We start from the raw sequence: 27,193 nt of genomic DNA on the forward strand, positions 1-27,193 counted from the left end.
TCAGGAGAGATCAGTCATGCTGAGGCTCATGGGTAATCCTGGACGGAGGTAAGCCACCGGGACACGACCATTCTCACCAGTCGATCCTGTGATGGATAGACGAGCTTTGGAGCGCATTGCATCTGTGAATTTCATCTGTACAAGGAAAAGACATGTTAACCATGCTCTGACAAAAAATGAAACTTGAAGGAATGGTTCATTGTTTTGGGAAATATGCTCATTTGTTTTCTTTATGAGAGTGACATGAGAAGATTGATATCAATCTTGTGTCAGGAAAAAATGTGAAAATGTCAATTTGTGGTTTCAAGAGGAGCATGTTTCTTAAATGTTGAACTGTCCTTTAAAATCATTATCAACCTTGGGCTAATGTGGCACAAGACCGTACTGTAGAATAGAAAGGTAACTCCTTTTGATGACCTTTGAGAATATAGCATGAAACGTGAGCATCCTGAAAGTTATCACACAAAGCAGTCTGTCAGTACACTGCAGACTTTGGTTTTTAGTATTGTTCAGACCTTACCTGCACCGGCCAAAGTCTTTATTTCAGTATTTGATTACTGGATTGTTGCCACCAGATTTCCAAATTTATTTATTTATTCTGATACAGTGTTGCTGTGACCTGCGTGGTTCAGACTTACATGGTATGTCTGAAACACGGTGCGGTGTCATCAGGTTTGAGTGAATGTTTAATTCCATCTTCCTGGATTTTCAATCAGCACTATAAGACTCATCCCGTAATCAAGTTTCATAGTTTTTAGTGTGAAAACACATTTGTCGTAGGGCTGCACGATGTATCTTTTCAGCATCGACATTGTGATGTGCGCATGTGCAATAGTCACCGCTGGATGTGCCATGTCAAGTCAGGCAAATTAACTCAAACACATCATGCTTTAACTTTTTTGCTGCTTCATACATATAAATAGAAAGCTAGCATTAGTAGGCAGCCAGGAAAGACACAGAGGTGAAACTGAAAATAATCTGGTAATTAAAGCTGCAAGCAGTGTTGGACGGGCCCTCGCACCTCCTTGCACGTCGGGGTTACTGGTGGACGCCGCTTCATGCGATCCTGCATTTGCGCAACCGTCGGACACAGCACGCACGGTGGAGTGTGCAGCGTTTAAGATAGTGTATTGCAAATGTACCAAGTATAGGGGCAAACCGTCACCAATGAAAAAGGAACTCTTTGCTGAGTTCAATGATACCTCACACAAGATTCTACCTTAAATGGTTCACAAGTTATGGAAGGGGGCGTGGCCTGAGTACATGGGCATGGCTAGAGTATAGGGGCTGGCTAAATATCACATGTAGACCACACATTCTAAGTTCATGTAATCGAATGATGTTTGTCATTTAAGGCTGATTTCCTGTTGCCAGCAGGGGGCGCTATGACCAAAAGTCAATATTGGCCTGTAGATGTCCTCAGGCCTGGACTCTTGTCAATCTTGACAAATTTCGTCCAGATTGGAAAATGTACAATCGAGTTAGAACAGCTTTCTCGTTCATCGCTAAACGCTCAAAATGGCCACCACGCCACGCCCACACCGTTCAACAAAAAGTCTTTATTTTAATAACTTTTCATCGTTGAGGTCTTGAGATAGCAAACACCTAATTTGAAGTTGATCGGATGAAATCTCTAGGAGGAGTTCGTATAGCACCTTGACTTTTAAGTCTACTTCCTGTTGCCACTAGGGGGCGCTATGACTTTGAGTAAATATCTGTCTCTAGATGTCCTCAGGGTCGGACTCTTCTAATCCTGACATTTTTTTAGCTGATTGGGCAATGTACATTTGAGTTACACCCACTTCCTGTTTCGTTGGCGAAACGCACAAAATGGCTGCCCCGCCATGGCCAGGCCCTATGACGAAAAGTTTTTCTTTTAGTAACTTTTCATCTTTAACGTCTTAAGATAGCACAGACCAAATTTGAAGTCGATCGGATGAAATCTCTAGGAGCAGCTCGTTAAAGTACGACGTGGAAATGGCCAAAACCAACTTTCAATTCAAAATGGCAGATTTCCTGTTGGGTTTAGGGTATTACTCCAATGAGCTTTTTTGTACGTCTTGACATGATACATATGCATACCAGATTTCGTGAGTCTACATATAACATACTGCAGAGGCTGTTTTTTAGGGGGCGCTAGCGAGCCATTTTTGTGATCCTATTACCGGAACCCTTAAAATACGTAAATTTTCACCAGGCTTGATGCGACCGCCAATTTTGGTGAGTATTTGAGTATGTTAAGCCCCTCAAAAAGGTGATTCATTTGCAGAAAAGAATTCCTTCAGTTTCAATAGGGCCTTCGCCGCTGTCGGCGCTCGGGCCTTAATTATTGGATGAAATTCTGTGGTCTATCAGTGTAGTGTATGGAAATATTGCATTTTAAAGGATTTTTGCATCAATGTAATAAACAAGACAAACAAAACATACCTGTCTGGTTATATGAACATTCAAACATTTCTATCTTTCCTATGAAATGTACACTAGCTCAATGTATCGTTTTTGCAATATAAAATTAAATACACCATGACTAGGACTGGGTACCGAATTCAATACTTTTTAGGCACAGACCGAATTTCCGTATTGCAGTATTGAGTATCAAAAAATGCCTCATCATTCAAAACACAATTTCAATACCTAAGGAGTAAATCAGCATCTGTGAGCCAATCAGCATGCAGCATGCTTCTACCAAGATGTCTGTGATTGGCTGACTAACGTTACATGTCATAGAGACACGCAGGAAAAACTTTGTTACACAGAGACGGCACACAAAGTAGGAGCTGAAAAATAAAAAGATTTTTGCCGTAATGTGTAATGTTGTCATTTCTTTTTGTTTTATAAAATTGGTACCTAAAAAAGTAACGTTTAGTAACCGGTATCAAAGTCACGGTATTGGTCTCAATACAATACAAGCAATAAAAATGTTTGAACGATACCCAGCCCTAAACATGACAGAGTATCTTTTAACATCACACACTCATTTTTCAGCTCTTTGTAATGTGGTCATTGCAGAGATCATTTTCATTCTTCACAATTATTTAAATAATAAATACATGTTGCCTTTGTAAATTGTTTTAGCCTATAAGTCACTAAATGCAGCAAGACATACTGTAGCATTATGTAACAAATGAATGGATAATGTGTGTAAAAGCAATGTATCGGGTTATGTTTGCATGTTGCAGTATGGCCAGGAGTGTAGAGAGACATTGGAGGCAAATGAAATCATCGAGAAAGGAACATTGATTTATGCGTTCTGGTTTGGAGGAAAGAAAGTTCTCACATTATCTCCTTGTTAAGATCCATTGCTATGGTGACTGATGCTGCTACATCATCTTGTGCTTGAATGTGCTTTTGTTGCACTGAATTAGTTTCCTTTAGAAATAAAAATGTTATGACTACAGCTTCTGTTCCTTGAAGGAGATAAAACAATAATAATACATATAGTATAGGATATCACATCTTTGTGTGGCCTATGGACCTCATTCCTCTCCTTCAGGAATCATTATATTCATCATTGCATTCCTTTTCAGTTATTTCACTTGGTACAACACATAAAATAAATATTCTTGCCCCCCAGAGAAGCCACAGAGGAGGTACATCTTTAACACATGTGCATTGTAGACCAAGCATAATAAATAACCCTGTCATCTAAAAAGCAAAACAGAACTAACCCAATTGAGAACAATTGGTTTCAACACAAATATCACTCACTGATACGACTTTTAGCATTCCCTTGATGTTGCCCTTGTTGGTGTGCCCTCACACCGTGAGACAATGGAAGACCTTTGCTAATACAAGCCAGGGAAAGCCAATGCTTGGACAGGGGTTTGCCCATCCCTGCATTGTCAAAACAGACGAATATATAGTCACATAACACACTGCACTTAATTTCAGAACTAAGGCATTATGTGTAAAAACAGGGAATTTTCCCTGGACGTGAACAGACACTGCCGAATCGATCCCACATCTGAGCCACCAACAACATGTGCAACCTGCACTGTCTCACCAGAGAGAAACTCGCAGGTCTAAAGTGGGGCTCCCTCCTTTCTTTAAAACAACAAAATTACCTTTGTCCACCTCTAAAGGGAGAACCATCATTTTGCTTTCTTTCTCAGCCTTGTCCCCAAACTGTGTTGTTGACACAGACACGGTTGTCATAACTGAAACTGTAACTAATACCCTATTACAACTGTTCTCTCTGAACTGAAAGACCATTGGGAAATTGCCAACAACTCAATTTAGGACCTAAAACCTTGGACAATAAGTGCATTTGGGTCCAAAAAGAAGGAATTGTACCCTGTAGAAGTGCACTGACCCCAACATCCCCTAATTGTGTTAGGGGATGTTAGGGTCAATGAACTCTCAAAGTTTGTAGCATGAGCAAAGGGCCCAACAAAGCCCCATCCTGGAGGGAGGTCCAGGAGGTCGTCAAGCACTTAAGATCATCATCTGCTCCAGGTTCCAGAATACCATACAAGGTATATAAGAAGTGCCCCAAATTTCTCAGAAGGCTTTGGAAGCTTATTCTGAGAGTTTGGTCTAAGGGCTCCGTTTCAGCAAGCTGGCAGAGAGCAGAAGGGTGCTTTGAAAATGCATATGTAAATACATCAATCCAGAAGGGTGGTATTGAAGGGTTCTCAGGGTTCTTGAAGCACACGGGCGCCCTCAGCCTACTCATCCGGGAAGCTAAGTAAAGGAAAGGGAACCTTACTGTGGTCTGGCTTGAATGAGCTTACGCATATAGGTCCATCCCCCATAATTTAAATTAAGTAGTGATGGACCATTACCACATCCCAAAGCACATCCAGGGTCTCATCACCAGTTACTTTGGAGACATCAAATCACGCTTTCAAACTATCAGTTTTACAATAGAGTGGCAGCTTGTAGAGAAAGGCATCATAACGGTGTGCACCATCTCTCCCATTTTGTTCATCATGGGGATGAACCTAATTATTACACCAGCCAGCAATGAATCCAAAGGACCAAAGACCATCACAAGAAGTCAACAGCTGGTAATCAGGGGATTCATGGATGGCCTTACTGTGACCACATCAACTGACGTGCAGGCAAAATGGGTCCTAGAAGATGACATTCAAGCCTAAGAAATCAAGCTACTTGTTCAAGGGGAGGAGATCCCAATAATACAAGACAATCTGATCAAGTGCCTTGGTAAATGGTACGGCGACACTCTGACTGATAAAAATGGCATATCCCATATGGAGAAGCAAGTGGAAGAATGGCTATGAAAAATCAATAAGTGCGGCTTGCCTGGAAAATTTAAGTGCTGGATCTACCAAAAAGGCCTGCTTCCAAGAATTATGTGGCCCCTTACTGTGTATGAAGTGCCTATGACAACAGTCGAGGGAGTGGAGAGAAGGGTCAGAAAGTACCTTCGCATGTGGCTTGGGATGCCCCCAAAATTTACATTTATAGGTTCATACATAAGATTGGGCCAGCTACATCTTCCCTTGTCTTCTGTGGTGGAGTACAAAGTCGCAAATGCAGACTCTCCTTGACATACAGAGACTTCCAAGATCCACTTGTTAGGGAAGCAGGAATAAAAACAATATATGGGCGGAAGTGGGCCGCCAGCACTGCAGTCAGCCAGGCAAAATGCTCTCTTAAGACCAGAGACATAATTGGAAATAATTATTGCATTGGGACTTGGAACCTCTCACCTTCAGCAGTGGTCAAAGCCTAACCCTAGGGAGAAGAAAACCATGTCCATGAAGAAGTCTGGAGTCTTGAGGACGAGGGAAGAAGAGCCAAAGCCATAGAACAAGGAGCTCAAGGTGCCTGGACAAGGTGAGATCTCCCTAGGAGAAACATCATATGGGCTGAACTGTGGAGGCTGGAGCCATTTCGAATTTCCTTCTTGCTCAGAGCAGTTTATGACACACTACCATCACCAGTTAACATTCACATGTGGGGTGTGAGGGAGGACCCTCTCTTTAAGTTGTGCGGAGAGAGGAACCATGGCGCACATCTTGTCTGGGTGCAAAACTGCTTTGGCCCAGGGAAGGTACAGACAGGCGTCATGACAGGGTGTTGAAAACGCAAGCAGACATCCTTGAGCAGCAAAGGAGAAAGAAGCATCCAGCCAAAACAAAATCACTGCTGAACAACATCACCTTCATCAAAGAGGGACAGAGAACTGTGTCCCGGTGTGAAGCCAAACAAAACCTTTTGCAAACAAGCCAGGGGTGGGAGATGAGAGTCGACTTAGGGAGAAAACTGCAGTTTCCAGAAGCAGTACCGTCCACACTCTTGAGACCAGATGTCATTATTGGGTCCCTAGGAGGAAAGAAAATCATCTTGGTGGAACTAATAGTTCCATGGGAATAGGGCTGTGAAGAAGCAGCAGAGAGTAAGAAGACCAAGTATCAACAACTGGTCCAGGACAGCCGAGAAAAAGGATGGACGATGGTTGTTTACTGTAGAGGTGGGATGTCGCAGATTCCCAGCCCAATACGTATGGATTCTGTTGACAAAAGTAGGAGTGAGGTGCCTCGAAAGGAAGACAGCTGCTCAAAGGCTTGGGGAAGAGTCTCTTGTTGGCTTTGGCATAAGAGAGAAGACACTAGCTGGAAGCCTGGAGGAGATGGGCAGTGAATTGGCCACCACTGCCGACCCACCAACTGGAGAGTGTTGTGGTCAGGGTCTAAAAACTCTGTGAAGGTTGGAAACCCCCTGATGACCTCGACCTCTGGGCCTAGGCTACATCCATTTGAAATGGATGTAAGAAAGCATCATTGATGTAATGAAACCTGAACCAGCGTAGCATAAGAAGTGAGCTATGACTGCAGTGACTCAAGTATAAATGTGCAGCTTGAGCCTAACACACATCACCACAGGTCATCTGCCTCTAAGGTGTGAATAGAGCGTCTTCAAACAGGCCATGCAGGCTGTGATATCCCACACTGTATGTGTTGTAACGAGTTAATCAACTCAAAGGGAACAGGGCTATTTATCACTGTTATACAGTGGTGTTACACTTTCATTTGTTCTACCAACATGTCCAGTGTTTGATGATGCTACCAGTCCAAACCATCCCATCTTTAAAATTAAACCATGGGGCTGCCAATTGAAAAGCTGACATTAAGACAGATGGGAGTGATTGGCCAATGAGTCAGTCCATTAAAGAGGATGATTGGCTAGAATCAGGGAAGGAAAAAAGTAAAAAGGGAAAAGTGGAGGTGGGTAAGAACCAGGAAAGAGAGTGGAAGAGATGAGAGGAAAGTAAGAAGAGGAGAACAGATGAGTGCAGAGAGGGTAGGAGTAGTGGTTAAGAAGATATTTCAGGTGAGGTAAAAAAAGGATAGAGGAGGTGAGTAAGCTGTTGGGTAATGAGTGAACAAAGGAATAGAGTATCACAGCCATACACAGTTTTGACCAGCTACCTTCAATGTGGTGTTAATCTAGATTATTATTGTCTCCATGTTACTTTTCTTTATCAAGAACAACTGCATTCACATGCAATCATAATACTCAGCAATGCCAGCAAGCCTCAATGGCAACTTTTTTGTCTCACTGTTGTGTGTGTCACATTATTTTCTTTGGACTGTACAAGGCTAGGCGTTTTTTGGAGGAAAAGGAAAACATAAGGACTGGGCTAACACGTGTCTGTCATTTTAAAAAAAGTAGAACGTAACCGTCCCATAAAATGTTTGTAGTCATTGCAGTACTAGACTTATTTGTTTCTGTTTTAAATGATGGGTCTCACTTTTCAAGCTGTACGTAACCATTTTCGTTCATAATCTCAAATAAAAGCAGACATGTCAAATAATTGTGGGATCTCAAAAATAGCTGTGGTGACCAGGGCCCAGTTTTTCTAAAATAATCCAGTGGGATTTTGGATCATGGATTGGATCAAATCTTGGAAATGGGTTTTTCAAAAGCAAAAGAGGCAAAAGAGGGAAAACAAACATTTCTTCATATTTGAAGCATATATGAAGCATGTCACATCTAATGATTTTTGACTATTGGATAGTATTGCTTTTGTTTTGTTATTTAACATTATAACAAAATAAGGAATGTAAAATGTTTCTGTTTATTACAGTGTTTCTGTTTCTTAAAATTAAAACAAACAATGGCTATTTGTGGCCACCAGTATTTTGTCTACCTGTTGTTCTTTGCTAAGCCAGTAGGCTACACTGTTGGTTCCATTTAAGGCTCTGGTAAACAGGATTTGGTAATCCTGAAATTTGGTATTTGGATCACAGTGATCCAACCAATGTTCCTATAAAAACTGGCATAAAAGTAAGATGGATCAGGTGATCCTGGATAGCAAACCATGGGATTTCCAAATCCGGATCAATAAGATCCAGATTAAATTTTTTGAAAAGCTGGGCCCAGCTGATTAAGTTGAATGTAATAATTTCCTGAAATGTAATAAAAAATAAAATAATTTAAACCCAATAATGTAATAACTTTACCAATAATGTAATACAATGTCCTGACTTATATTGTAATACCATTTTCCAGGTGGGTCATTCTTTCCCCAAAAGTGATGATTTAATCATTTTGATGCATAATGTAACAATGTAAAATAAAAATAAAAAATGAAAGTATGCTGTCTTATTGAAAATTAATGTATGTATATATTGATATGAAATTTCAATGCATATGGCTAATGCTAATGCTTGGTGGCTAAAACATATGGTAACGTTATCAGGTTACATCAACGTTCAACACGCTCATAGTTATTTTGAGTATAACTGACCCTCCCCAGCCCCCACCGGCGAAGTAACGGTAGTCTCCCAGCAAGAGGGGACGCTGACATGTGAAATGCATTGTGATAGTGTGCTTTTAGCTGGCTAATGTTAGCTTGCTTACTCGCTAATCGGTTAACTACCAACCACAAATAAAATCTAAATATTTTATAATATATAAAAACATATTTTCTATCTCATATGAAAAACATGACATGAATAACTGTACTCAACAAAATGTAAATAAAGCTTATACATTCACTTGTCAATAAACAGATACATTTTCTTTGGTCATAGTTTAGCAGTGAAGACAACAACTCCCATGATCCCACCCAACTTCACGATGTCATCAATAAGTCTGTGTTTCGATTGAGAGACCCCTAGAGGCAGAAAATTACATATTGTATGTTTAAGTGCAAATGTTGGGTGCTAGAGGCCTCTGTACCTCGGTTTAAAAGAAATGGTATTTTCATTTACTAATGATTTTGCCATTTATTTTATAGCTAATAGTCGCTGCCATTAAAACTAAACAGTTCCTTAACAGCCAACAAAAAAAAGGAGCATTTGAGCCGCTGGACGACACAGGGAATTTTGAGTTCCATTGATGGTAGCTTAACAACTATCAAACACAGGTAAAGTGAAACATGAAGGATAAAAAGTTAAAAAAGTTTTCCACAAGTCCTCCATCATTGAGGTCCAATGAAAATGCAGTTTGCCATTGAAGCTGTTATGCACCACCATAATGTGAATGCAGCTGTTGGATGGTATGGTATGAATGAATGCCAATTAAAAGTTGTGGTTACACTTTACTTGAAGGTATCTACATAAGAGTGACATGACACTGTCATGAACGTGTTATAAACATTATAAACAAGTCATAAACGTTTATGACATAACACTTCATTCGGTTTTTGTCATGACAAGTTATGGTTAGGATTAGAGTTAGGGTTAGGGTTCATGTTTCATGATTGTGTCATGACAGTGTCATGTCACTCTTATGTAGATACCTTCAAGTAAAGTGTTACCAAAGTTCTTTGTCTAAACATTGTCTATGACTGTGAGGTGAGGAAGGTTTTAGCCATCAATCATCACTCTCCTACCCGAGTTAGATCTTGACACTCTCAATGCCGTAAACGTTGTAGCCCTCTTTATACGTGGCGTAGTTTGGCTGGTGGCTGGGGGACAGCAGGTTGAAGTTGGGGGCATGTTGAGGAGAAGACAAAGTGTGTGTGTAGTTTCCTGTGTGCTGGGGGGACGACAAGGTGTTGGCTGCCACCTTCATAACAAAAATAAAGTCATTGTTATTACTATACTGATTAACAATAAGTCTTTTGCTGTGTGACTGATATCATTACTCATTCATATGACAACAATAGTTTGAATATTGATAGCACCAATAATAGATAACTGCAAAAGCAATACGGGTGTGCATTACGAGAGAGAGAGAGAGAGAGAGAGAGAGAGAGAGAGAGAGAGAGAGAGAGAGAATAGCCTTTCATGGTCTGTCTACACATGAAAAATCTCGTTACTCTTTTTATACAGTAAATAGCAACAGCATGTGTGTGTGTACTCCAGGGCTCAAATATACTGAAAATAATAAAAAAGACGATAATTACATTGTGACAGAATGATAACTGTCTGTTAAACTCAGACAAAACTGAAGTCATTGCACTTGGCCCCAAACACTTCCGCAGCTCATTATCTTAAGACATAGTTCCTCTCGATAGCATTGCCTTGGCTCCAGCGCCACCATAAGGAATCTCAGAGTTATTTTTGATCAGGATATATCCTTTATTGCCCACTTAAAACAAACTTCAAGGAAAGCATATTATCACCTGCGTAACATCACAAAAAGTAGGCACATCCTGTCTCAAAACAAAAAAGTAGCAAATGCATTTGTTACTTCAAGGCTGGACTACTGTAATTCCTTATTATCAGGTTACTCAAATAAGTCCCTTAAGACTCTCCAGCTGATCCAGAATGCTGCAGCGCGTCTGCTGACAAGAACTAAGAAAAGAGATCATACAGTCAGGCCCATAAATATTGGGACATCGACACAATTCTAATCTTTTTGGCTCTATACACCACCACAATGGAGTTGAAATGAAACGAACAAGATGTGCTTTAACTGCAGACTTTCAGCTTTAATTTGAGGGTATTTACATCCAAATCAGGTGAACGGTGTAGGAATTACAACAGTTTGTATATGTGCCTCCCACTTTCTAAGGGACCAAAAGTAATGGGACAATTGGTTGCTCAGCTGTTCCATGGCCAGGTGTGTGTTATTCCCTCATTATCCCATTTACAAGGAGCAGATAAAAGGTCTAGAGTTCATTTCAAGTGTGCTATTTGCATTTGGAATCTGTTGCTGTCAACTCTCAATATGAAATCCAAAGAGCTGTCACTATCAGTGAAGCAAGCCATCATTAGGCTGAAAAATCTAAACAAACCCATCAGAGAGATAGCAAAAACATTAGGTGTGGCCAAATCAACTGTTTGGAACATTCTTAAAAAGAAAGAACGCACCGGTGAGCTCAGCAACACCAAAAGACCCGGAAGACCACGGAAAACAACTGTGGTGGATGACCGAAGAATACTTTCCATGGTGAAGAAAACACCCTTCACAACAGTTGGCCAGATCAAGAACACTCTCCAGGAGGTAGGTGTATGTGTGTCAAAGTCAACAATCAAGAGAAGACTTCACCAGAGTGAATACAGAGGGTTCACTACAAGATGTAAACCATTGGTGAGCCTCAAAAACAGGAAGGCCAGATTAGAGTTTGCCAAACAACATCTAAAAAAGCCTTCACATTTCTGGAACAACATCCTATGGACAGATGAGACAAAGATCAACTTGTACCAGAGTGATGGGAAGAGAAGAGTATGGAGAAGGAAAGGAACTGCTCATGATCCAAAGCATACCACCTCATCAGTGTGGTCAAGTATGGTGGTGGCAGTGTCATGGGGTGGGCATGTATGGCTGCCAATGGAACTGGTTCTCTTGTATTTATTGATGATGTGACTGCTAACAAAAGCAGCAGGATGAATTCTGAAGTGTTTCGGGCAATATTATCTGCTCATATTCAGCCAAATGCTTCAGAATTCATTGGACGGCGCTTCACAGTGCAGATGGACAATGACCCGAAGCATACTGCGAAAGCAACCAAAGAGTTTTTTAAGGGAAAGAAGTGGAATGTTATGCAATGGCCAAGTCAATCACCTGACCTGAATCCGATTGAGCATGCATTTCACTTGCTGAAGACAAAACTGAAGGGAAAATGCCCCAAGAACAAGCAGGAACTGAAGACAGTTGCAGTAGAGGCCTGGCAGAGCATCACCAGGGATGAAACCCAGCGTCTGGTGATGTCTATGTGTTCCAGACTTCAGGCTGTAATTGAATGCAAAGGATTTGCAACCAAGTATTAAAAAGTGAAAGTTTGATTTATGATTGTTAATCTGTCCCATTACTTTTGGTCCCTTAAAAAGTGGGAGGCACATATACAAACTGTTGTAATTCCTACACCGTTCACCTGATTTGGATGTAAAACCCTCAAATTAAAGCTGAAAGTCTGCAGTTAAAGCACATCTTGTTCGTTTCATTTCAACTCCATTGTGGTGGTGTATAGAGCCAAAAAGATTAGAATTGTGTCGATGTCCCAATATTTATGTACCTGACTGTATTTCTCCTGTATTAGCTTCTCTGCATTGGCTTCCTGTAAAATCCAGGATTGAATTTAAAATCCTTCTCCTGACCTACAAAGCTCTTAATGGTCAGGCACCATCATATCTTAAAGAGCTCATAGTACCTTACTACCCCACTAGAGCACTAAGCTCCCAGAATGCAGAATTACTTGTACCAGCTCCCAGTATGGGTTTGGGAGGCAGACACTGTCTCCACATTTAAGAATAAGCTTCAAATTTTCCTCTTTGATAAAGCTGATAGTTAGGGCGGGCTCAGGTTTGCCTTGGACCAGCTCTTAGTTATGCTGCTATAGTTTTAGACTGCTGGAGGACTTCCTATGACACACTGAGCTCCTCTCTCTCTCTCTCTCTCTCTCTCTCTCTCTCTCCATCTTCCCTGGAGTCATCATCTCGCAGATTTCTATTATTATTACTATTATTTAATTTATTTTTTTCGTAGTTCTGTTATCATTACTGGCATTATTGCCATTAATATTGCTACTATTCATATCAATATACAGTATTATGTCCACTTCTTTATTATTAGTCAAATTTCTATTAGTATTATTATAGTTGTTAATATTATTATTGTGGTTGCTGTGCATCTCTCTCAAGAGATGATGACGCAAATGATAAATTGAACAATTTAAGCTAATAATCAATTAGACTAAGTGAGTGGAGTGTTCAAGTGGAGTGTTTCCTGACGGAGAGACATAGAATGCATTGTGTATAGTTTCCTCAGAACAGGATCTGATTGTCTTAAGGATATATGTTCCCTTTCCTTTACATATCAACCAGAACTCATGGCTCATCAAGCCAATAAAAAGCGTTTTTTTCTTCATAAGACCGAAGTTCTGTATTCTGAATATTCCCATGAGGGTGTGAACATTAACAACCTTAAATTAACTTCAATGAAGAATAATAATAAAGTGTGTAGCTAATAACGGGACACATGGCCAGCATCATGTATACGTCAGCGTCATACTACAGCAACCTTCTGTTTTCTGTTCCTGGTTAAAACCTGTTAGTAATCTTCAAGTACTGAAGTTATGAAAAGTGTCTTGTAAGCTTTTTAGAGGATGTTTAATTTGTGTTGCTAATTTAATCATGTTTTGAATTAAAAGGAAAAGGAAAACACAGCTATACAACTAATGTGGTTTAGTATTCATGCAGATAAACAATAAATACATAACCATAAGTCGGTCATGAAATGGTTTACAATGATGCGTCACACAAGAGTCTATATCACACAGTACATTTTTTATGAAAGGAGGCGGGGTTCAAACATAGGGGGCGGGGCAAACCAGCAATAATATAAAAGGAACTTTCTGCTGACTGCATTATGCCTCACACAAGAGTCTACGACAAACCGTTCATGAGTTATGAAAGGGGTGTGGCTGAAGTACAGGGGCATGGCTGAAGTATAGGGGGCAGCATGAGACCAACATTCTGTTGCTCAATATCAATTGTAGACCACACATTGTACATTTCATGTAAATTGGATGATGTTTGTTATATATCTGACTTCCTGTTGCCAGTAGGTGGCTCTATGACTACGAGTCAATGTTGGCATGTAGATGTCCTCAGCATGAGAAATTTAGGGCAGATTGGACAATATACACTCAAGATACAACAACTTCCTGTTTCATGCACCATGTCCGCGTCGATGACAATTCGCTGTTCAACAAAAAAATTTAAAATATGGCTTTCCTGAACACTTTTGAGGTGGATCTGGTCAAGCTGCTAGGAAGAGGACATTAAAGTATGACTGTAACTTCATGTTGCTAGTAGGTGGCGCTATGACTATAACTCTATATTGTTTGTAGATGTCCACAGGCCATGACTCTTATCAAGCATTAGAAGTTTGGGGCAGATTGGACCATGAACAGTCTAGTTACAAACCGCTTTGTGTTTGGCAGTGCAACATTGGAAATTCGCTGCCTTGCCACATCCACACTGTATGGCAAAAAAATGAAAAGCTTAGCAATTTTAGCTTTGCTAAGGTCTTTAGCTTGTACTGACCAATTCTGAACTGAATCGGGTTAAATCTATAAAAGTAAAGTTAAAGTACAACCCCTTGAAATGGTAAAAAATATAAAATAATGGCACAGTAAATGTATGTCTTATGTCTGACTTACTGTTGGGTTTAGATCTTCAACAGGGAGTCCGTGACCCCTAGGGGGTCCTCAGAGTCACTGCAGGGGGGCCTCCAAATTATTGTTAATATTTGAAAGTTTTTTCAAAATGTAAAATGACTTAACATGAATCCAACATATTAGCAAACATAAATCCTCACTGCTTACTGGCCTATAGGTAAGGTAGTCACTGAGATAGCCACCCACAGATACAGTTTATCCTAACGATTCACTGTGCCACATGTATGTTTAATATTAAAAGATAATTTATAAAATCATGCTGACAGTTATTATTTTAATAGCTTATTCTATGCACTATAAAGGTATGTCTAAAGGCTTTAGGCCGCCCTACACTTTATTGTAGGCCCAGTTTAACATGCAAATTAGTAGTAGGGGGTCCCTGCTCCATCTCTTTCAGTTAAGGGGTCCATGATTTAAAAAACGTCGAAGAACCGTGGTTTAGGGGATGTCTCCAAAGGCTTTTTTTGTGAGTCTAGAGGTAATGTGATGACAAACCTTTTGAACCTCTCCCCTCCCTCTCCCCTAACTCTCACTCCACAAGAACAGTTTCTTCCCGACTGCAGTGGGCATCTTCAACAAGGCCCGAGACCCCCCCAGACAGAATCTAACAGTCTGTCAACCCCCCCCACCTTCAGTCACCACGTTACATTAATGCACATCCTGGAATATTATCCCTGACCATTGCACATATCATTTATACTGTGAACTTCTCACATCCCCTTGTACAACCTGAACAAACCGTACAGCCTTCTTACAGTACTTTGTACAGTTATGTTGCACATATTTGTTAACATTACTTTTTCCTTCCTTTTATTGCAATATATTTACACTGTATATATATATGTATATATCTTCCATTGATTATTCCCTTTTTAATGTTTATTGTTTACTGTATGCACCTAATACACCAAGGAAAATTCCTCGCAAGTGCAAACTTGATTGTGTAGCGGACCACTACACAACCACTACAAATGCAATGATATCTGATTCTGATTCCAAATGAATGATAATGTTGCTCTGTAACTGCAGGATGTGTAAAGAAGTAATTATTTGCGAACAAGCGTATCAACTTTAAAGGTTGAGGATATGTCAATGTTTCCTCAGTTTCCAGATGGCCAAAAAAACAGTTAATGTTGAATTTTTAAAGTTCATATCGGCAAATATGAAAACACTGAATCACTCAATTCGACAGTGTCTTTTACAAACCATTCAACACCTTAACATTTCTGGTACACCCTGAAAACAGGCCCCTGTGGGGATCACTACATCAGTGAAATAGGAAGAACCCTAAACAAGAGACTGAATGACCACCAGAAACAGACAACACCACAAGACCAAAACCACTCACAGCACTGACTGTGAATGGGTCCAAAGGTCTTTGAGCAGAATCCTTGGATGGCTGGAGAAAGTAGTTTGTAAATGCTTTGAAGCAGACACAGAGCAAGGGAGAAGATGAAAAAATCTGTCTTGATATATACTGACGACAGTGACTTAACAAATGATGTTGAAATCAAGTGAGCATTGATGCTTCTGTAGCACTTATGCACTATTGACATCTTGCGTCTGGTATGAGCTAGCTAGTTAGCTATAACTAATATATTCTATTCCAGCAACCCTGTAATAAATCCTTGCCCCCGCCTGCCGTGACTTCCTCTCTGTGACAGTCTGGTGTGTGTGTGAATGTGTTTGGTTTTATTTCCTCACTTTTGTTATGCCTGCAGTGTGGTTAGTGTGTTTTGGTTTTCTGTTTGTGTTTCTGTGTTCACCTTCATTTTACACAGTGTGTGGACATGCCCCCCCCCTGGTTGATTCACACCTGACACCCATTCCAAATCAGCAGACCTGCCATTCATCAGCTTCATCATCTGCCTTTAAAGACGAGTCTGACTTTCCTCTCCCTGCCGGATTGTTGCTTACCACCAGTATGCGATTTCACCAGCCTACGATTTTCACCAGTCTAGTTTCATGTCGTGTTTCTAATCTGTCTGTTCCGTGTTCCAGAAATAACTCACCTTCTGAATCGTCTGCCAGCCCAACCATCCTTGGACCCAGCACCACCTCCGCCACCCCAGCTTACTTCGGAACCAGCACCCCCACTGCCTGCTCAGCCATCGTCGGATCCAACATCTCTACTGCCAGCCCAGCCAGCTTCGGACCCAGCATTCCCCACTGCCAGCTCACCCTCACTATCTAAAATAAACAGATTATTTTGCACCAACTCCACTCCTGAGTTCTGTCCCCAACCCTGAAAGAGCAATCCGGCCAGTATGGACTCAGCGGATCTGGAGCCGGTGTGTCATGCTGTTTCCACACAGGGAGCAATCCTGGAGCAGCACAGCAAGGCTCTCCAGGAGATCATGGGTGGACTTAACCAGCTAACCACACGTATGACGGAGATTCAGGCTGTCTCTCAAGCCGCTCCTTCAGCGCTGGGACCTCCACCTTCCGCCGCAGTGCTGATGCGTGAACCATCCTCACCCAACCTGACACTAGCCTACAGTTCGTGGTAGAGTTTGACGCCTCAGATGTGGGAGTTGGAGCAGTTCTTTCCCAACGGAACCCAACTGACAATAAACTTCACCCTTGTGCCTTTCTTTCTCACCATTTATCCCCCGCAGAGAGATACTATGATGTCGGTAACCAGGAGCTGCTGGCTGTGAAACTGGCTCTTGAGGAATGGAGACACTGGCTGGAGGAAGCAGAACAGCCTTTTCTAGTGTGGACTGATCATAAGAATCTCGAGTACATCTGCTCTACAAGACGCCTCAACTCTCGTCAGGCCAGGTGGGCCCTGTTTTTTGGTTGTTTCAACTTTGCTCTAACCTACAGACCCGGTTCACGGAACGTCAAGCCAGACTCCCTTTCCCGCCTGTTTGTCAAAGAAGAGAGTGGTTCCTCTGCTCCAGACACCATTGTACCTTGTACCTGTGTTATTGGAGCAGTTTCTTGGAGAATTGAAAAGGAGGTTAATGAGGCACTGCAACAGGAACCAGGTCCAGGTAACAGTCCACCAGGACGCCTGTTTGTTCCTCATTCTCACAGAACATCTGTGCTACTGTGGGGGCATTCCTCTAAACTTACCTGTCATCCGGGAGTGGCTCGCTCCCTCGCATTCCTCCAGAGACGGTTCTGGTGGCTGACGATGGAGGCAGATGTTAAGTCGTTTGTCTCTGCCTGTGCCCAGAATAAGATGTCGGGCCAGCCCAGTTCTGGCCTCCTGTGACCGCTGCCGATTCCTCATCACCCTTGGTCTCACCTTTCCCTGGATTTTGTGACTGGGCTGACCACCATTCTGACCGTTGTGGATCGGTTTAGTAAGTTTGCTCCTTTCCTTTTTTTTTTTTTCTAATATTTTTTTGGGGCTTTTCCCTTCATTTTGAAAGTGGAAAGATATGAAAGGTGGAGAGAGACGGGGGATGACACGCAGCAAAGGGCAGCAGGTCGGTTTTGAACCCTGCGCCGCTGCAGGACTCAGCCAACATGGGGCGAACGCTCTTACTGGGTGAGCTAGAGGCACAGTTTGCCCATTTCCTGCCTCTGCCTAAACTACCCTCTGCCAAGGAGACAGCCGAATTGTTGCTACAGGAGATTTACCTGATATATGGACTCCCAGTGTACATTGTTTCGGATAGAGGACCCCAGTTCATCTCTGCTGTTTGGGATTCCTTCTGCTGAGCTACTGGTGCCACCGTGAGCCTGACCTCTGGGATTCACCCTCAGTCCAACGGTCAAGCGGAATGAGCAAACCAGAAGCTGGAAGTTGCTCTCTGCTGTATGGTCTCAACCAACCCTACCACCTGGTCATCTCAACTCCCCTGGGTGCAGTACGCCCACAACACTCTGCCCACATAAGCCACAGGTCTGTCCCCTTTTCAATGTGTTTACGGGTTTCAACCTCCACTGTTTCGGTCCCAGGAGAAGGAGATCTCTGTGCCTTCTGTCTAGTTCTACATCTGCAGGTGTCATCGGACCTGGCATCGGGCCCGGGCAACTCTGTTGAAGAATTCTTACCACTACCAGCGTCATGCGAATCATCGCCGCGTTCCTGCTCCATCCTACTCTGTTGGGGACAAGGTGTAGCTCTCTTCAAAGGATCTTCCACTGAAGACTGACTCCAGGAAGTTGTCTCCAAGGTTCGTTGGTCCCTTTGTGATTGAGAGAATTATTAACCCTGTTGTTGTTTGCGTCAAGTTGCCCCGCACTCTCAGGGTGAACCCATCGTTTCATGTTTCCCGGATCAAACTGGTTAAGATCAGCCCATTACTGCCTCCCCCTCCTGCACCTCCTCCCCCTCGGATGATTGACGACCATCCTGCGTACACGGTTCATCGGATTCTCGACTCCTGCAGCCGAGGTAGGGGTGTTCAATACCTCATTGACTGGGAGGGTTACAGTCCTGAGGAAAGGAGCTGGGTAACCAGGCAACAGATTTTGGATGCTACCCTGGTGAGGGATTTCCATGCTCAAACCCAGAGAAGCCAGGTGGAGTGCCAGGAGGCGCTCGTCAGAGGGGGGGGGACTGTCACGCCCCCCGCCTGCCATGACTTCCTCTCTGTGACAGTCTGGTGTGTGTGTGAATGTGTTTTGTTTTATTTCCTCACTTTTGTAATGCCTGCAGTGTGGTTGGTGTGTTTTGGTTTTCTGTTTGTGTTTCTGTGTTCACCTTCATTTTCCACAGTGTGTGGACACGCCCCCCCGGTTGATTCTCCCCACACCTGACACCCATTCCAAATCAGCGCACCTGCCATTCATCAGCTTCATCACCTGCCTTTAAAGACGAGTCTGACTTTCCCCTCCCTGCTGGATTGTTGCTTACCACCAGTATGTGATTTCACCAGCCTACTTTAGTACAGTTAGTAACAGATTATTTTGCACCAACTCCAGTCTGTGCCTGAGTTCTGTCCCCAACCCCGACAATCCTACCTTCATGAAGGTTTTAATGTTAAATTTTAGTTTAAGAGATCTGTTGATTGAACTTCATGGTCATTTTGGAGGCTGAAGTTTGTGCTGCTGTTGAATTTCATTTTGTTATATTGATGGGTGTTTCTATGATTTTGTATACCTCCTAATTGATCTAAATAGATTAAAAATTAGAAACACATTTTAGTATAAAGTAAGATGCAATAAAATTCAACAACACCACACACTACAACTTAAAAAAATACCATAAAGTTGTACCTAATAAACAAGCAACTGAGTGTTACCTTACTTACATTACATTGATTTCACTTCTATGTGGTATGAATTTCACACATGAAAATGCTACAATACACATCACATTAACCACAAAGGATTTAGCTTTTCTGGTTTCTGACTGGAAGGCATTTGTTTTCTAACGTAACTCATCTCACAAATTCAGACAGCATTTTTAGTGACATGTAGCAGATTTAAGACAGAAAGTTAAACTGGCATTTGAAAATATACCTTCATTTTTTTGGCCTCAGCACGGCTCTTGTAGCAGAACTCTACCAGCGCTACCATCATGGCCAGACCCAGACCTCCAACCAATATGTAGAAGACTCCTGCTACGTTACTGAGAGACAGGGCGCTGGTCTTCTCCTAACACACACAAAGGCAAAAAAGAGGGCAGCCACCCAGAGAAAACTGTTAGTGGGGTTTGTATGTTAACAGCTTACTTTAATGACTGACACACTGAACAATTTCATTTTTTCCTTATTTGGCAGCATTAAACTGAACTAACCTGTCATGTGCACACAGTAAACTCTTCATAAATACAGCTTTAGATTAGGACAGCACAGAGTCACAGACAACTAGACTAAACCTGCCACTTAAACCATTCTTGACCTTTATTAGTTTGTGTGTAAGTCTTATGTGTACCCTTGTATGTACTGTATTTATGCATGTCTGACTTAATTTTAGTGATGTCACTGTGTATACATGACTCGGCACTTACTTTGGTGAATACAAGTTATAATAAACGATAGAAACCATGGAAACTTTAGATGCATTCTTCCTAACTGCCAGAGGCAGTGCTTAACACTGGATGTTATCCATCTGGTGCTTGCACAGGTCAAGAATTTAATATCAACAGAGTCACATGTGACCTGGGATGATGTACGGCAGCCCTGCCTACAGAAGCCCATGTCATCATCAAAGATGTGCTTTGTATCTTCTTGCAGCTAATCAGTGAATGCAGTTAAAACTAAAAGCTTGCTACTAGCTTTGCTAGTAGCCCTGTAACCGCATGATAAGAGCTATGGTTTCCTCCAAGGAAAATCGCAAATATACTCACTGAGTGACCAGTGTTTTCGCCAGGAGGCTCAGCACCTAAAGTTATAGATAGTCTAGTCTAGTGCAACAAATGTACATTGCTTGGGATAAAGCCTGACATCTGGTACATGAGAGTCCCTCCTCTCCCGCTATCTATTTTGCAAGGGCACTGTCGCTGCATTCAGGGCTTAGTGCCGCCCAGGACGATTGTGATTGGTTGAACACAATACGAACAAGCCAGAGCGGTTTCCGTATCCCAGAATAGATAAACTGTGTAGCTTATTTATAACCATACTCCTGTGCTTACCCAGTGCTGTGGAGATAGATCTGGCAATGCGAGACTCCAGATCAGAGCTAATGCAGGTGCCTTCGCCAGCTCTGAAGCTTGGCTAAAAGGGTATGTATTCTTCGTTTGTGAGCTTTAAAGTAAGTAAATTTTTTAAACCCTGTTTTTTTACCCATAGTAGTAGACAACTTGCTCCTTGCATAGCACTGGCATGCATAAGGTTAGATAGGGCTCCACGAACTCAGGCTAGTGCATTCTTTTGGCAGGTCCCGCCGCAAGCTACTCTTTCTGTTGCCGCCCTCTAAGCCATACATTAAGGAGCCATTTAAATCCTGCCAGACCCCAAATCCCTTTCACACCACACCTTGGTCCTTGGCTTCACTACAGAATTTTAGCAGTTACAGAATGGACCAGATGCCAGCTGTGGAGCCATCTATTGCCTCCCTCATTATGTCACCCAACATGAAACGAATTTCTACGTTTCTAAGTACAGCAGATGTGCTTCAAGCTGTGACACGGCAAAGTTGGTTCACATCCATTGATTTGAAGGACACGTTATATTGTTATGATGGTGCCACATCACAGGCAGTACCTGAGCATCACATTCAAAGGGCTGGGCTATCAGTTCAAGGTGCTTCCATTTGGTCTTTCCCTAGCCCCACGGGTCTTCACAAGGTGCATGCGGCAACTCTGGTCCGATACAAGCCATCGGAATGCAAATCCTCCCCTATTTGAATTTTTCAACTTGTATTCGTAATTGTATAGGCTCACAGACTCACCAGACCTCCACAGCCCGAGTGGAGTATGGTCTGGCTACAATGCGTATCCATTCTGCGATAGGGAAAGAAACACGTTCGCTTGTTTGTATTTCTCTAAACCAATCACAACCTTCCTGGACAGGGCTAAGCCCCGGATGCAGCAATGGTGCCATTGCAAAATAAATGGCTTATCGAAAGTTGCAAAAAGCTTGTTGATATCTTATTTCGTTTTCAAAAATTGACCAATGAGTTTAAAAGGGTGTGGCTCAGGACATAAATAGACCAAGTCAACAACCGCTTGGCCAATTATCACAAAACTTGCAGAATATGTCCACATAAGTACCTGAAACATACTTCATTCAAATCTACTACTAGGGGGTGCTCCAAAAGCAAATACAGGGTGGCAGAACACAAATTAGACGATGATCCAGAGATGTTTGTCCAATCTTTACAAAACCCAGAGGATGTGTTTCATAACAATGTTGAACCATGTATGTAAAACTATTTTTAAATTGCTCATTAGGGGTCGCTACCAGTTCCGAACATGTGCATTGCGCAATTTTGGCCATAAATCAATGACAGTTTATCCAAACATTTTGTTTTATTATGCTGTTAAAACATGTCCCCAGAATGTTTTGAAAATTGACCAATGGGGGTAATAACTTGAATCTTGGCAAGAAGTTTCCGTAGGGACATCTTTGATGATATTGTGGGCTTACACAGGCAGGGTTGCCCTACATCATCGTAGGTCATATGTGTCAAATGTTAATTTGATTAAATACTCAACCTTGACCACAGCCAGCGTCACCGATGGATGTGGGTGTGGTCAGAAGTGTGCTTTATTGCACCTGTAACCACACCCAGCAGTGCACAGAGTCCTGGAGAACGCCTGAACATCACTACAGCAAGGTGAAAATTTAAACCCCTGGGGATCAGCAAAAACGAGATTTTCATTTCATCAGCCAAATGTAATGATTCTTTAAATATTGTGGGAACCTGCTTCATTTGCATCCAGGTTTGCTAGCTGGCAGTCTTTGCAGGATACACATGGTTACCTTGGTTAGCATGTGTGCGTGATAAAAGCAGATATACAGTATCAGTGCTCTAATCATAGACTGTAAAAATAGTGGACATAGCAGCAGTGACGTCCCCCATTGGTTTGTGGACTGCCGTTTTGAAGCCTTGAGTTTGGCAATTTGGACGTCGCCATCTTGTTTTTGAAACCAGACATGACAATTTTTGGATGAGAGGGTGGGCTGGGGAGGATGACACAGCCAAGACAGTGTTGTTTATGGTTGCAAGAGCACTGAGTTAAGCTAAATGCTAAAGAGGGAAACCCTTCTAATGCGAGTCATCCAGCGGAGTTTTACCGGCGGTTAAACGCAGACCTCCGGGTACTGGAGCCATTTATCTGCGTGTACAACAGTACAGAAAGTCTGCAGACTTTCCTTAAAGTTACCAGCTAAAGCTAGCACAGCTAAAGCTAGCACAGTTAAAGCTAGCAACTTTAAAGCAGCTTCAGCATTGGCTTCAATTTTCAGACCCGGATGCTTCGTCCATTATTTTTTACAGCCTATGGCTCTAACACTGTGCTCAGGAGCTAGTCACAGCTTGCAGCCTACAGTATGTTAACATTAAAATATGGCCATTAAAATAGTAACATAATGGCCAGGGCTTCACTACTTTCATACATGCTGAGTTAGCTTCCAGCGCACACTTAACACAATGAATGCATTTTAACATTGGTAGAGGGATCTTAACATGGCAGCCTATTCTTTGCAATACAGCTGCTGAGTCAGAGTCACAGTGTCTATGGTTTCCTACTTCTGTGCTCACACTACTTGCTTATTAGAGGCTTTCCCTTACGTCACCTGAATGACTGCTGATATAAATGAATCAGGACTGAGCTCAACCCAGCAACATTTCAAGTTTTTAAGGGGTCTTGAAAAACTGATCTATTCTGATGCTGAGATGAATGATATACAAAATGTCCTGTTCTCTGTATTTTTAAAGGTCTTAACAACTCTGGCCTGGGCAGTGTGTCTGACTTAATTTTCTGTCAATAATGGCGTAACATGATTGATCTGCATGTGCAGGTACTGTGTACGATGGGGTCATGGGCTGCTTTAATATGCTGTTTTGTACGCCAATGTGTGGATTTTGTTTCAGTTAGGTGATTTTCAACCACCGGTCCGAGCAGTGTTATTGGCAACTGAGTGCATTCAGTTCAGCTGCCTCTCTCTCATAATTTCTGCTGTGCATTAAAGCCGAAGATCCTCTCCTATATCCTCTCCTTATCCTATAAACTCTCTTTCATCAAACAGTGAATACTTTACTTAGTTACTTTGTTGATAATAGCACCTCCAAAACACTGATCATGGAGTAAGTTTACCTTTGAAATCTAATTAAAGGCTGTATTTCAGTGATGTAGGCAGTTATATGCTGGATGTAGGCTATGCTTTTTTAGCCCTAGCCCAGGGCAAGAAGATACCCCACCCGAAAGCCAGTGTAATTCGAACACTAACATGAATGACTATAAATATCTTAAATCAGAGAAAAACTGTGGCGAAAAACTCAAAGGTCTCAGAGGTCCATTTACTTACTGACCTTTCAATTGCATCTGAGTCTTCATTCATGAATAGAGCTCGTTTAGTTGACATCATGTGACCTAAGTGTGGAAATAAGGTTGACGTTTCCCACTTATGTGATGATGACATCTGAGCCACTTCCTTTTGCGGAAGAAGACCGTGAGATGCGACTGAAAGACCTGAAAGCGGGTAAGTGGCCCTATGTGCATACCAGCACAGTTCTGTCTGAATGAGAACCTCGGCTGAACACTAAGGTTAAGCCACCTGCTGATAGCTTTAAGGTACCATGGAGCACTTTGCTGCCAGAAGACCTGCCTGATGGACCCTTAACCCACGGGGGACTGCATATAGACCACATAGCCGCCACCTTCCTCCCATCAACCTTTACCAAATGCCATCTATGCATAATATTATGCTAACACGGGGGGATCCATTAACTTCCTATAATAAATATCTATAATAGGATTGTCAAACCACCTTAGCTTTCCTAGTTATCACTTAATTGGGTGTAACTTCGTCAATTAATCTATTCAAATTTTTCTTCTTGTACAGTTCAGTCACTGCTCTTCTATTATTTGCGAGTGTTTCTGAAATAAGTAGTGCTGGAAGCTTAGTGTCATAATAAACTACTTGTGGGGATAGTTGGCTAAAGTGTCGCTGGCCATTTGCAATTGGTCATGGCAAGGCAAAGTTCACCAAAGTTGAACTGCATGTGAAAGCTACAAACTGATTTATATAAATATAACTGTTGCTCATGTCACTGGGCATTTAAAGATTGTCTTAAGTTTGGGGTCCTAGGAGTCATGGGAAATGTAAGGAGAATACATCAACAGATCTACACAAATCTAAACCTAATATGTACAATACAGATGCATCATCCCGTAAACATGAGCATGTCGCCTCCTGGAAGGTCTGCGGGCTGTTCAAGGTTGTGATCCGTATAAAACCTCAAAGAGGCCAGGCCCCTCTGAAGAGTCTGGGTGCAGCCTTTGGCAGAGCAGAGTCCCCATGCCTAAACCATTTTCTGTGTGCACAATGTGTGATTATTGTTAAATCTCCATTTCCATATCTTACTTTGCAGGCATTTCCTTGAAAACGTAATGTGTGTAAGTTCAGACAGACAGAGGGACAGACAGACTTTAAGTGTTAAAACAGACAAAACAAACACTAAAGTGAGCTCAACTGCTATTGCACTGTGCCTTTGTCTTAAAAAGGTCCACTCTTAATTCAGGGCATCACTTGTTATTCTTTTTATCAGCATTATACTTTTTTTTACAGTTTGACAGTTTAACCACTATGCTTTAACATGGGGGTGTCCTGGACATTACATTGAGAGGGAACTAACCTGTATTAACCTTTTTTTTTAGGCTTACACATATAGACAAATGGAACTACTGTAATCTTTAAGTGCATCTATGCTTTCCTTTGCTGATATAGAACTAAGTTTACTGTGCATGTTGAATTGTGTGAACATACAGTGTGTTTGATCCACAGACATATACAACTGACCTTATTGGTGGAGTCCTTGAAGCCACACTCTCCTTTATCGTACCACCACTTGTTTTTCATCTTGTCTAGGGTCCCTTGCTCATTCAGTTTCAATACGGCAAGGTTTACTGGCACTCTTTAATGGGAATAACATAAATAACATCATTATCAATGTTATCTTATGTTATTAGTGGGGCAGCTATTCTCACTCTCTGGTCTATCAACCAATACAGGGCCCACTAATGTTTGTTATTTGCAGCAATGTCATCTGTTGTGAATGATACAACCTTAAAGCTTGGCTTTACAATATTTTGCCACATTATTTAACATTAAAAGACCATGCTGAAATGTGTGATTAACCGTAGTTCAGTTTCAAATATGTAAGTTCTTTTTAAGACCTTTTAGTAAAACTGTGATCAATTAGACAAAGTGTGTATGGGCAGGGCCCCTCTGTTTAGCCCCAGAGACAGAGAATGAGAGACGCTGCAGTGAAAAGCCTTTCTGCTTTTTTCAGCAGTAGTATTGCTCCAGGGCAGAGCCATAGATAAACAGAGTTTGTCCAGGTTGCACAAACTTTGTATCAACAGCCCTTCTCCTGCACTGTTGCTGCCATCTGGTTTGAGGTCACCTGACCCTGACCTTGCCATTGAAGCCTGCCCTAACCCTGACCTCAACCAAACAGGGTGCAACACATCGATGGAAGAAGCAGCACAGACTACAACGCTACCTGTTGGGGCTGTCTGTCAGCAACTGCCAAATCTAGCATCTTAATTATATGTAACATTTATGAGTATTTGTGTGTTCATATATTTGTGTAAAAGGCTACAGCTACAGAACATTGTTACCTTCACATGTGGCGTTATAACTGTGCTGCTTCTTTTACACCTGATAACCCAGTGTTACCTTCATGTTAATGTGTGCATATGCGTGTGTGTGTGTGTGTGTGTGTGTGTGTGTGTGTGTGTGTGTGTGTGTATTAACCTTGCTTTCCCCTCCTCCGCTGCCGCATTCTCCCTTGTCATACCACCACTTGTTTTTCAGTTTGTCCAGCAGCCCCTGCTCGTTCAACTTTAACACCGCCAGGTTCACAGCATTTCTACATGAACACAGTGGCTGTTAGCAGTTCAGTGGTTGTCATTGTCAGTCCTCCTGCTGCTATGCACGTTAGCAGCATTAACAGTATATCCTTAATTAGCATTAATAGAATATACACAGCTGGAATGCTTCTCTTTTCTAAACAGCAAACTCATCAGTATTAGATAGGATTAGCATGTCTTAGCCGCTAAACTCAACCTGT

General features: G+C 42.0%; 1 protein-coding gene and 1 pseudogene across 5 annotated transcripts in view; one reads left to right on the plus strand and one right to left on the minus strand.

The window, feature by feature from the left end:
- The window catches only part of LOC144530634 (glutamate receptor 2-like), a 106,648-nt gene continuing 79,455 nt past the window's right edge, over nt 1-27,193 (minus strand). The window contains exons 17-19 of one of the 5 annotated variants that reach the window (XM_078270301.1): nt 25,918-26,032; nt 19,970-20,104; nt 1-135 (exon numbers count right to left, since the gene is read on the minus strand). In XM_078270301.1, the coding sequence (XP_078126427.1) occupies nt 1-135; nt 19,970-20,104; nt 25,918-26,032 (385 nt within the window). Of the gene's footprint in view, nt 136-9,813; nt 9,985-19,965; nt 20,105-25,917; nt 26,033-26,877; nt 26,993-27,193 lie in introns of those variants that run through there. The other 4 variants (XM_078270293.1, XM_078270284.1, XM_078270316.1 and 1 more) reach the window with 4 other exon arrangements.
- LOC144530752 (uncharacterized) lies at nt 10,221-12,655 on the plus strand (annotated as a pseudogene).

This window comes from Sander vitreus, chromosome 2 (genome assembly GCF_031162955.1).
Source record: "Sander vitreus isolate 19-12246 chromosome 2, sanVit1, whole genome shotgun sequence".
Lineage (NCBI taxonomy): Eukaryota > Metazoa > Chordata > Actinopteri > Perciformes > Percidae > Sander > Sander vitreus.